Below are 12170 nucleotides of genomic sequence, written 5' to 3' on the forward strand. Positions count from 1 at the left end.
TCAGTCAGGAAGTTAAAGCTTGGTCGCAAATTGGTCTTCCAAATGGACAATGACCCCAAGCATACTTCCAGAGTTGTGGCAAAATGGCTTAAGGACAACAAAGTCAAGGTATAGGAGTGGCCATCACAAAGCCCTGACCTCAATCCTGTAGAAAATGTATGGGTAGAACTGAAAATGTGTGTAGGAGCAAGGAGGCCTACAATCCTGACTCAGCTACACCAGCTCTATCAAGAGGAATGGGCCAAAATTCAACCAACTTATTATGGGAAGCTTGTGGAAGGCTACCCAAAACATTTGTCCCAAGTTAAACAATTTATAGGCAATGCTACCAAATACTAATTGAGTGTATGTAAACTTCTGACCCACTGGGAATGTAATGAAAGAAATAAAAGCTGAAATAAATAATTCTCTCTACTATTATTCTGACATTTCACATTCTTAAAATAAAAGTGGTGATCCTAACTGACCTAAGACAGGGAGTTTTTACTAGGATTAAATGTCAGGAATTGTGAAAAACTGAGTTTAAATGTATTTGGCTAAGGTGTATGTAAACTTCCGACATCTACTGTATATTCCCAGATATGCTGTGTAACTCTGTCCCTCCCTCTCTTTTCTAGGACTCTTGGTGGCCTCTCCTCCTTTTCCCCCTCCTCCTCCACTGTGGATCTGTCCGTTTCTCTCCCTCTCTCTCCGTCCTCCACCAACACTCCCAGCGTATTCCCAGAGACCTGGTTACCCATGACAACCAGCCAGGACTTCCTGCAGGTTCCGGTATCCTGTGACGACCGGAGCTATCGGACCGTCTACACCCTCTTCCACAAGACTGTGTCCGAAACCAAGTTCCGCATTCTAAAGATCCTCCGCGTTCAGAACCCCTTCCTCTGGGAGAAATACAAGAGGTGAGTTATCGTACCGTTATTACACATCCTGAAGATCCTCCTCGTTCAGAACCCCTTCCTCTGGGAGAAATACAAGAGGTGAGTTATCGTACCGTTATTACACAGCCTGAAGATCCTCCGCGTTCAGAACCCCTTCCTCTGGGAGAAATACAAGAGGTGAGTTATCGTACCGTTATTACACAGCCTGAAGATCCTCCGCGTTCAGAACCCCTTCCTCTGGGAGAAATACAAGAGGTGAGTTATCGTACCGTTATTACACAGGTTCACCTGTGTCCTCGTGGAGGTAAGGAGATGGTTGACTTAGTAGTTACAGTTGTTAGTTGGTTATGACTGTCTGAATCAGAGCTCATTAGTTCCTGTTGATAGATGGATGGTTTGCCTTGGCTGCTACACTGATCTCGCATTAGAACAGACCTAGGGAAAAGCTGGATGTCTGATCTCGCTTTAGGCCAGACCTAGGGAAAAGCTGGATGTCTAATCTCGCTTTAGACCAGACCTAGGGAAAAGCCGGATGTCTGTCTGCTGTGGCTCTGAATGTGCTGGAAGGGGTCTGTTCCAGGCTAAACGACTCTGATACCAGAATGCACCAGAATGCTTTCAATTGGGGCCAAAGAGGTCATTGATGTTGTGGATATTGAGAGCAGTGTGCTAACCACTAGGCTAATCTAACTTCTTTAAGAGCTAAGCTCCCACGTTGGTTAGCCTTGTGGTGTTTCAATATGACAGAAAGCCGGGCTGTGTACGTGTGTTCAGAACACGTACTCAGCTGCGCTCTCACCATTAGTGTAACCCACTAGTGAAGGTGAGTTCAGAACAGGTACTCAGCTGCTCTCTCACCATTAGTGTAACCCACTAGTGAAGGTGAGTTCAGAACAGGTACTCAGCTGCTCTCTCACCATTAGTGTAACCCACTAGTGAAGGTGAGTTCAGAACAGGTACTCAGCTGCTCTCTCACCATTAGTGTAACCCACTAGTGAAGATGAGTTCAGAACACGTACTCAGCTGCGCTCTCACCATTAGTGTAACCCACTAGTGAAGGTGAGTTCAGAACAGGTACTCAGCTGCTCTCTCACCATTAGTGTAACCCACTAGTGAAGATGAGTTCAGAACACGTACTCAGCTGCGCTCTCACCATTAGTGTAACCCACTAGTGAAGGTGAGTTCAGAACAGGTACTCAGCTGCTCTCTCACCATTAGTGTAACCCACTAGTGAAGATGAGTTCAGAACACGTACTCAGCTGCGCTCTCACCATTAGTGTAACCCACTAGTGAAGGTGAGTTCAGAAGAACAGGAAGTGGTTCCTTGATTATTATTATAATTTTTTAAAATACATCCGGTTGCCATAGATACGACAGAAGGTGAGGATGAGTCACGGTGGGTAGTGGGTAGGTGTTGGTTGGTGGTGTGGGTGGGTGTGAGTATTTCCTACTTGGTAGAAGCAGTGAATCAAATAGACTGAACTATAGAGTTAAAGCTGTTTCACTGTATCCTGTTCAAAGTGTAAACATTAAATTACTAGACCTAAAGACATCATGACCCTCTCCCCCTAACAGGAAGAAGGAGTACATGTCTCGTCGTCTCTCGGAGATGGACAGGATGCTGAGCGAGCGTCACCTGTTCCACGGCACCTCCACTGAGGTGGTGGAGGGCATCTGTAAACACAACTTTGACCCGCGTGTCAGTGGCAAACACGCCACCATGTTCGGACAAGGCTCCTACTTCGCCCGCAAGGCCGTCTACTCTCATAACTTCTCCAAGCGCTCTCCTAAAGGGATCCACTCCATGTTCCTGGCCAAAGTCCTCACTGGCAGGTTAGTAGTCTTTATGGGATGACTCTATCCTCACTGGCAGGTTAGTTGTCTTTATGGGATGACTCTGTCCTCACTGGCAGGTTAGTAGTCTTTATGGGGATTACTCTGTCCTCACTGGCAGGTTAGTTGTCTTTATGGGATGACTCTGTCCTCACTGGCAGGTTAGTAGTCTTTATGGGATGACTCTGTCCTCACTGGCAGGTTAGTAGTCTTTATGGGATGACTCTGTCCTCACTGGCAGGTTAGTAGTCTTTATGGGATGACTCTGTCCTCACTGGCAGGTTAGTAGTCTTTATGGGGATTACTCTGTCCTCACTGGCAGGTTAGTTGTCTTTATGGGGATTACTAAGTCCTCACTGGCAGGTTAGTTGTCTTTATGGGGATTACTAAGTCCTCACTGGCAGGTTAGTAGTCTTTATGGGGATTACTAAGTCCTCACTGGCAGGTTAGTTGTCTTTATGGGGATTACTCTGTCCTCACTGGCAGGTTAGTTGTCTTTATGGGGATTACTCTGTCCTCACTGGCAGGTTAGTTGTCTTTATGGGGATTACTCTGTCCTCACTGGCAGATTAGTAGTCTTTATGGGGATTACTAAGTCCTCACTGGCAGGTTAGTAGTCTTTATGGGATTACTCTGTCCTCACTGGCAGGTTAGTAGTCTTTATGGGGATTACTAAGTCCTCACTGGCAGGTTAGTAGTCTTTATGGGGATTACTCTGTCCTCACTGGCAGGTTAGTTGTCTTTATGGGATTACTCTGTCCTCACTGGCAGGTTAGTAGTCTTTATGGGGATTACTCTGTCCTCACTGGCAGGTTAGTAGTCTTTATGGGGATTACTCTGTCCTCACTGGCAGGTTAGTTGTCTTTATGGGGATGACTAAATCCTCACTGGCAGGTTAGTTGTCTTTATGGGGATGACTAAATCCTCACTGGCAGGTTAGTTGTCTTTATGGGATGACTCTGTCCTCACTGGCAGGTTAGTTGTCTTTATGGGGATGACTAAATCCTCACTGGCAGGTTAGTTGTCTTTATGGGGATTACTAAATCCTCACTGGCAGGTTAGTTGTCTTTATGGGGCACATCACAGAAACACGTCACACAACAGAGAAATGTGTTTAAAGAAAACACTTCCAAAAGTCAATAGACCACTACTGGTTAGTCATCCATGATAGATCCATTTGGTGAGCACTGGCTGAACTTGTGGTTCCTCTTCCCTGTGTCTTCAGGTTTACAGTGGGGAACCCCTCCATGCGTCGGCCGCCCCCACTCAGCCCCCGGGACCCCTCCAGTGACCTGTACGACTCGTGTGTAGACAACTGGGTGGACCCCCAGATCTATGTTATATTCAACGACGACCAGAGCTACCCCTACTTTATCATCCAGTACGAAGAGGTTCCCAGTACTGTGGCTATCTGACACGAGACCAGACTGAACCAAACCCAGTACTGTGACTATATGAGAACAGACCAGACTGAACCAAACCCAGTACTGTGACTATATGAGAACAGACCAGACTGAACCAAACCCAGTACTGTGACTATATGAGAACAGACCAGACTGAACCAAACCCAGTACTGTGACTATATGAGAACAGACCAGACTGAACCAAACCCAGTACTGTGACTATTTGAGAACAGACCAGACCGAACCAAACCCAGTACTGTGACTATATGAGAACAGACCAGACTGAACCAAACCCAGTACTGTGACTATATGAGAACAGACCAGACCGAACCAAACCCAGTACTGTGACTATATGAGAACAGACCAGACCGAACCAAACCCAGTACTGTGACTATATGAGAACAGACCAGACTGAACCAAACCCAGTACTGTGACTATATGAGAACAGACCAGACCGAACCAAACCCAGTACTGTGACTATATGAGAACAGACCAGACCGAACCAAACCCAGTACTGTGACTATATGAGAACAGAACAGACTGAACCAAACCCCCTACTGTGACTATATGAGAACAGACCAGACTGAACCAAACCCAGTACTGTGACTATATGAGAACAGACCAGACTGAACCAAATCAGAGACACTTCGTACTTCACCATCAGTATGAGAAGTTAACCAGTACTGTCAGTATCTGAGACCTGAGCCCAGGAACCAAACAACCAAGACTCTGGATATATTTACCGTGGTTTCTCCCAACACCAGTCATCCACAGCAGCTTCCGTCTGTATTCGGTTGGTTTGAAGCCCTGGCTTATGGGGCAGCCATTCTGGGACTTCTTAAACTGGACTGTAGATGGAGTTTCATTTGGACCCAGAATAGATATTTGCTTTAGTTTCTGACATTTTGGATTCACATCAGAATTGAGCAGTGGATTCACATCGGAATTGAGCAGTGGATTCACATCGGAATTGAGCAGTGGATTCACTTCAGAATTGAGCAGTGGATTCACATTAAAATTGAGCAGTGGATTCACATTAAAATTGAGCAGTGGATTCACATCAGAATTGAGCAGTGGATTCACATCGGAATTGAGCAGTGGACAGTGTCACTGAGACTGTGTTGGAGTGACAACATAAGTTTTCTGTTTAAAACCAAACCCCCTAACACCCCCATCTCTCTCTTTAAGACTCTCTCTCTCCCCCCTTTCTCTCCCCCCTTTCTCTCTCTCTCTCCCCCCTTTCTCTCTCTCTCTCTCTCCCCCCTTTCTCTCTCTCTCTCCCCCCCTTTCTCTCTCTCTCTCTCTCTCTCTCTCTCTCTCTCTCTCTCTCTCTCTCTCTCTCTCTATCTCTCTCTCTCTCTGCCCCCTTTCTCTCTCTCTCTCTCTGAGGGCAGACATGTTTGCTGAGACAAACTGTACATATGTTCTCCCTGTTTATATTTGAACTTGCGTGCCTTTTGTTCATAAAAATGTTTATTTATGTTAGTTAATGTAACATTGAGTAAATAAAGAATCTAAAAGAGAAAATCATAGAACTGTCCAAGGTGATTTATTGAAGTTGTATATTTCATTGGCAGTTGACTACACTCTTTCTCCAGCCTCAGCAACCTTTATGTAAGACCATAATGCTATTTGGTGTTAGTGGTAATACCGGAGAGGACGGTGTTTTGAGGATACATTTCGTAGAGGGCCGGCAAACCGTGTCAATCTATCCTCCAAACACCGGATTCCAGAGTATTATCACTTTTATACAACGGGTTACCAACATATTACAATAAGGAATTTATTCACACTATTTCATCTTTCCACGAGATATAGTCCCGACACAAATCTAGGGTTTCTACCCAAGGCGGATGGTTGTTTGTTCTATTGGTTAGGTTGCCAGAGCGCTGACCCAGTCGGGTTATAGATATCTATGGACCCGACACAGACGTGTTAAATGTTCCGTTGCCAGCGTTCTGATCCCTTGCTTGATAGCTAGCCAACTACGGCTAACACAGTCAGGTCAAACAGTGCAGACAGAATAACAACAAAGTAACCGCTTCTGCGTCTGTTTTACATTTATTTTGGATACATCCGTAACAATGAGCTAATGATGTGCGATTTTTCACCTGGCATATAAAATGTGCTCACTCGCCCAGGACACTGTTGTTCAGAGGAGCTAGACAACAACACAGCCAACAACACAGACAACAACACCGCCAACAACACCGCCAACAACACCGCCAACAACACCGCCAACAACACAGCCAACAACACAGCCAACAACACAGCCAACAACACAGCCAACAACACAGCCAACAACACAGCCAACAACACAGCCAACAACACAGCCAACAACACCGCCAACAACACCGCCAACAACACCGCCAACAACACCGCCAACAACACCGCCAACAACACCGCCAACAACACCGCCAACAACACAGCCAACAACACCGCCAACAACACAGCCAACAACACAGCCAACAACACCGCCAACAACACCGCCAACAACACCGCCAACAACACCGCCAACAACACCGCCAACAACACCGCCAACAACACAGCCAACAACACCGCCAACAACACCGCCAACAACACCGCCAACAACACCGCCAACAACACCGCCAACAACACAGCCAACAACACAGCCAACAACACAGCCAACAACACAGCCAACAACACAGACAACAACACAGACAACAACACAGACAACAACACAGACAACAACACAGACAACAACACAGCCAACACAGCCAACAACACCGCCAACAACACCGCCAACAACACCGCCAACAACACAACCAACAACACAACCAACAACACAGCCAACAACACAGCCAACAACACAGCCAACAACACAGCGAACAACACAGCGAACAACACAGCCAACAACACAGCCAACAACACAGCCAACAACACAGCCAACAACACAGCCAACAACACAGCCAACAACACAGCCAACAACACAGCCAACAACACAGCCAACAACACAGCCAACAACACAGCCAACACAATCACTTCAAACTGAAGCTGGGAAGACTGCAAACTAGCTGCATTTCGTTGAGTTTGAGCTTTGAGCTGTTTTTGTCTCTTAGTATACAGTATATCCAGAATGGTGCTGATTCATGATTTTGACGGGCTGAGAAAAGCTGGCTGTCTCGTTCTGACAGCGAGGTTTATACAAATCTCCGCTGTTGAAAACCAAATACAAGTCTTAAAGTAAGGGGAGATGATGTCTCGATGCTTTTTACCGAGGAGATCAAGTTCCTACATTTCCTGGTTGGGTTGATGAGACAGTGTATTGCGCAGTGAGATGGAACAGGAAATAGGCATTTCAATGTCATAGCCTTGTGGCATAGACACCGGCTGGAAAGCAGTTTTACCCAATCAGCATCCAAGACCCACCCGTTGTATAAAATAGTATAATTATGCATGATATTTGATACATTATAGTAGAAAACCATGATTATGGTTTCATGTGTCTGTCTGGTCACCCTGTTCTCATTTGAAGCATGTGGAGGCAAAATAATTTCCCTGTCAACCCCTTCCCGCCCTTAACCTCAACACCAATCCCCCTTCTCTCTCTTCCTATGCTTTCCCTCGTCTGTCCCCTCCCTCTTCCCTCCTCTTTTGCGTCTCTCCCCCATTCCCCAGAGTGCCTGAGTTCTGAGGTTAATGGAGTCCAGAACTCCAGAGAGCGGGCCTGGCAGAGGAAGCAGCCTTCCCCAGCCTGGAGGCAGCGTGCTGGGGGAACAACAGCAGGCCTCCTCTCCTGGATCCCATCTAACCAAACTCCTTGGCCAATCTTCCATCTACTTGATTTATTTGAACAACAAAAACATAAGTCTCAGTAGTGATGTGTTGCACCAGATTTATCTAACAGCTCATTTAAACCTCAGTCCATCTCTATTTATCACACTTTCTCTGTTTCTCACATCCCCCCTCTCTGTTTCTCACATCCCCTCTCTCTGTTTCTCACATCCCCTCTCTCTGTTTCTCACATCCCCTCTCTCTGTTTCTCACATCCCCTCTCTCTGTTTCTCACATCCCCTCTCTCTGTTTCTCACATCCCCCCTCTCTGTTTCTCACATCCCCCCTCTCTGTTTCTCACATCCCCCCCTCTCTGTTTCTCACATCCCCTCTCTCTGTTTCTCACATCCCCTCTCTCTGTTTCTCACATCCCTCTCTCTGTTTCTAACATCCCCCCTCTCTGTTTCTAACATCCCTCTCTCTGTTTCTCACATCCCCTCTCTCTGTTTCTCACATCCCCCCTCTCTGTTTCTCACATCCCTCTCTCTGTTTCTAACATCCCCCCTCTCTGTTTCTCACATCCCTCTCTCTGTTTCTAACATCCCCCCTCTCTGTTTCTAACATCCCTCTCTCTGTTTCTAACATCCCTCTCTCTGTTTCTCACATCCCTCTCTGTTTCTCACATCCCTCTCTCTGTTTCTAACATCCCCCCTCTCTGTTTCTCACATTCTACCCTACCCTCTCTCTGTTTCTCACATCCCCCCTCTCTGTTTCTCACACCCCCCCTCTCTGTTTCTCACATTCTACCCTACCCTCTCTCTGTTTCTCACATCCCCCCTCAGAAGGATTGCTTTATCCTATCCTAGGTATTCCTTAAAGAGGTGGGGTTTCAGGTGTCTCCGGAAGGTGGTGATTGACTCCGCTGTCCTGGCGTCGTGAGGGAGTTTGTTCCACCATTGGGGTGCCAGAGCAGCGAACAGTTTTGACTGGGCTGAGCGGGAACTGTACTTCCTCAGTGGTAGGGAGGCGAGCAGGCCAGAGGTGGATGAACGCAGTGCCCTTGTTTGGGTGTAGGGCCTGATCAGAGCCTGAAGGTACTGAGGTGCCGTTCCCCTCACAGCTCCGTAGGCAAGCACCATGGTCTTGTAGCGGATGCGAGCTTCAACTGGAAGCCAGTGGAGAGAGCGGAGGAGCGGGGTGACGTGAGAGAACTTGGGAAGGTTGAACACCAGACGGGCTGCAGCGTTCTGGATGAGTTGTAGGGGTTTAATGGCACAGGCAGGGAGCCCAGCCAACAGCGAGTTGCAGTAATCCAGACGGGAGATGACAAGTGCCTGGATTAGGACCTGCGCCGCTTCCTGTGTGAGGCAGGGTCGTACTCTGCGGATGTTGTAGAGCATGAACCTACAGGAACGGGCCACCGCCTTGATGTTAGTTGAGAACGACAGGGTGTTGTCCAGGATCACGCCAAGGTTCTTAGCGCTCTGGATGGAGGACACAATGGAGTTGTCAACCGTGATGGCGAGATCATGGAACGGGCAGTCCTTCCCCGGGAGGAAGAGCAGCTCCGTCTTGCCGAGGTTCAGCTTGAGGTGGTGATCCGTCATCCACACTGATGTGTCTGCCAGACATGCAGAGATGCGATTCGCCACCTGGTCATCAGAAGGGGGAAAGGAGAAGATTAATTGTGTGTCGTCTGCATAGCAATGATAGGAGAGACCATGTGAGGTTATGACAGAGCCAAGTGACTTGGTGTATAGTGAGAAAAGGAGAGGGCCTAGAACAGAGCCCTGGGGGACACCAGTGGTGAGAGCGCGTGGTGAGGAGACAGATTCTCGCCACGCCACCTGGTAGGAGCGACCTGTCAGGTAGGACGCAATCCAAGCGTGGGCCGCGCCGGAGATGCCTAACTCGGAGAGTTCCCTCTCTCTGTTTCTCACATCCCCCCTCTCTGTTTATCACATCCCCCCTCTCTGTTTCTCACATCCCCTCTCTCTGTTTCTCACATCCCCTCTCTCTGTTTCTCACATCCCCCCTCTCTGTTTCTCACATCCCCCCCTCTCTGTTTCTCACATCCCCCCCTCTCTGTTTCTCACATCCCCCCTCTCTGTTTCTCACATCCCCCCTCTCTGTTTCTCACATCCCCCCTCTCTGTTTCTCACAATCTACCCTACTCTCTCTGTTTCTCACATCCCCCCTCTCTGTTTCTCACATCCCCCCTCTCTCTGTTTCTCACATTCTACCCTACCCTCTCTCTGTTTCTCACATCCCCCCTCTCTGTTTCTCACACCCCCCCTCTCTGTTTCTCACATTCTACCCTATTCTCTCTGTTTCTCACATCCCCCCTCTCTGTTTCTCACATTCTACCCTACCCCCTCTAAGTTTCTCACATCCCCCCTCTCTGTTTCTCACATCCCTCTCTCTGTTTCTCACATCCCCTCTCTCTGTTTCTCACATCCCCTCTCTCTGTTTCTAACATCCCCCTCTCTGTTTCTCACATCCCCCCTCTCTGTTTCTCACATCCCCCCTCTCTGTTTCTCACATCCCCCCTCTCTGTTTCTCACATTCTACCCTACCCCCTCTCTGTTTCTCACATCCCCCCTCTCTGTTTCTCACATCCCCCCTCTCTGTTTCTCACATTCTATCCTACTCTCTCTGTTTCTCACATCCCCCTCTCTCTGTTTCTCACATCCCCTCTCTCTGTTTCTCACATCCCCCCTCTCTGTTTCTCACATTCTACCCTACTCTCTCTGTTTCTCACATCCCCCCTCTCTGTTTCTCACATCCCCCCTCTCTGTTTCTCACATCCCCTCTCTCTGTTTCTCACATCCCCCCTCTCTGTTTCTCACATTCTACCCTACCCCCCTCTCTGTTTCTCACATCCCCCCTCTCTGTTTCTCACATCCCCCCTCTCTGTTTCTCACATTCTACCCTACTCTCTCTGTTTCTCACATCCCCCCTCTCTGTTTCTCACATCCCCCCCTCTCTGTTTCTCACATTCTACCCTACCCTCTCTCTGTTTCTCACATCCCCCTCTCTGTTTCTGACATCCCCTCTCTCTGTTTCTCACATCCCCCCCCTCTCTGTTTCTCACATCCCCCCTCTCTGTTTCTCACATCCCCCCCTCTCTGTTTCTCACATTCTACCCTACCCCCTCTCTGTTTCTCACCCCCCCATTTCATTTTTCTTTACAGCTCATGTTCTGCTGTAGCATCGCCTGTCCCTTATACACGCTCCTCTATATTCTCACAATCTCCCCCTCCCTCCTGCTATCTTTTGTTTTTTCTCTCCTCTGTCTCAGGTTACTGTGTCGTGTAAGTATGTCGTGCTGAGCTCTGCTCTTCAGGCTGGAAAGGGGGAGGAGAAAGAGAAAGAAACTAAGGGAGGAGTTATTTTCTCTCTCTGCGTGCCTGTCTGCTCTCCTCATGTGCATGCAAGATTGTGCAGGTTGCCTTTTTTCTCCCCCCTCCTCTCTCCTTCCTCTCTCCTTCCTCCCTCCTCTCTTCTCCCCCCTCCTCTCTCCTTTCTTCTCCTCTCCTCTCTTCTTCTCCCTCCCTCTTCTCCTCCTCCCCTTCCTCCCTCCTCTCTTCTCCTCCCCTTCCTTCCTCCTCTCTTCTCCTCCCCTTCCTCTCTCCTCTCTTCTCCTCTCCTCCTCCCTCTCTCCTCTCTTCTCCTCCCCTTCCTCTCTCCTCTCTTCTCCTCCCTCTCTCCTCTCATCTCCTCCCCTTCCTCTCACCTCTGCTCTTCCCTTTTTCTGTCTTCTTCCTTTTTCTTCCTATTCTCCCTCCTTACTTTTCTATTCTTCAATTCTCTGACTCCTCTCTTCCCTATTTTTCTTCTTTCCCTTCCTTGTCCTCTCGCTCTCTCTGTCTCTCTCTCTCTCTCTGTCTCTCTCTCTCTCTCTGTCTCTCTCTCTCTCTCTGTCTCTCTCTTCTCTCTCTCTCTCTCTTCCCCCCCCATCTCTATTCCTCCCCCCCTTCACTCTCTCTGCTCTGGAAGTCATGCGGCGGGCACAGGCAGGCTGGGTTTGTTTGCCTGACTGCCCTCCAGGAATTATAGCTGGGACACAGAAACACTCCTTTATAAGCCCACAGGCTGTTGGAGCCACTGCAGAGAGGATAGGGGGAGAGGAGGAGGGAAGACCGAATGAGAGGAGCGATGAGGAGAGATTGAGAGGAGGATTATGACGAGGGAGGCTAATCGATTGAGGCCTGCTGAAGTGTGATACTGTACTAAACGTTGATGACTTATTGATCCATCCAGACTGGATTAAAACTCGCTGGATTGTGGATCGTTTAGGAAGCCTGTCCTGCGTCCTCTC

At 48.3% G+C, this 12170-nt stretch overlaps 1 protein-coding gene across 1 annotated transcript in view; it reads left to right on the forward strand.

Moving 5' to 3' along the window:
• Positions 1 to 5664, forward strand: part of LOC129822441 (protein mono-ADP-ribosyltransferase TIPARP-like) — a 32121-nt gene extending 26457 nt beyond the window's left edge. Inside the window, exons 5-7 of the mRNA XM_055880725.1 lie at positions 618 to 899; positions 2454 to 2711; positions 3937 to 5664. Of these exons, the coding sequence (XP_055736700.1) occupies positions 618 to 899; positions 2454 to 2711; positions 3937 to 4126 (730 nt within the window). The 3' untranslated portion in view covers positions 4127 to 5664. The remainder of the gene's footprint in view (positions 1 to 617; positions 900 to 2453; positions 2712 to 3936) is intronic.
• The last annotated feature ends 6506 nt before the right edge of the window (positions 5665 to 12170 follow it).

This window comes from Salvelinus fontinalis, chromosome 24 (assembly GCF_029448725.1).
Source record: "Salvelinus fontinalis isolate EN_2023a chromosome 24, ASM2944872v1, whole genome shotgun sequence".
In the NCBI taxonomy this organism is placed as follows: Eukaryota; Metazoa; Chordata; class Actinopteri; order Salmoniformes; family Salmonidae; genus Salvelinus; species Salvelinus fontinalis.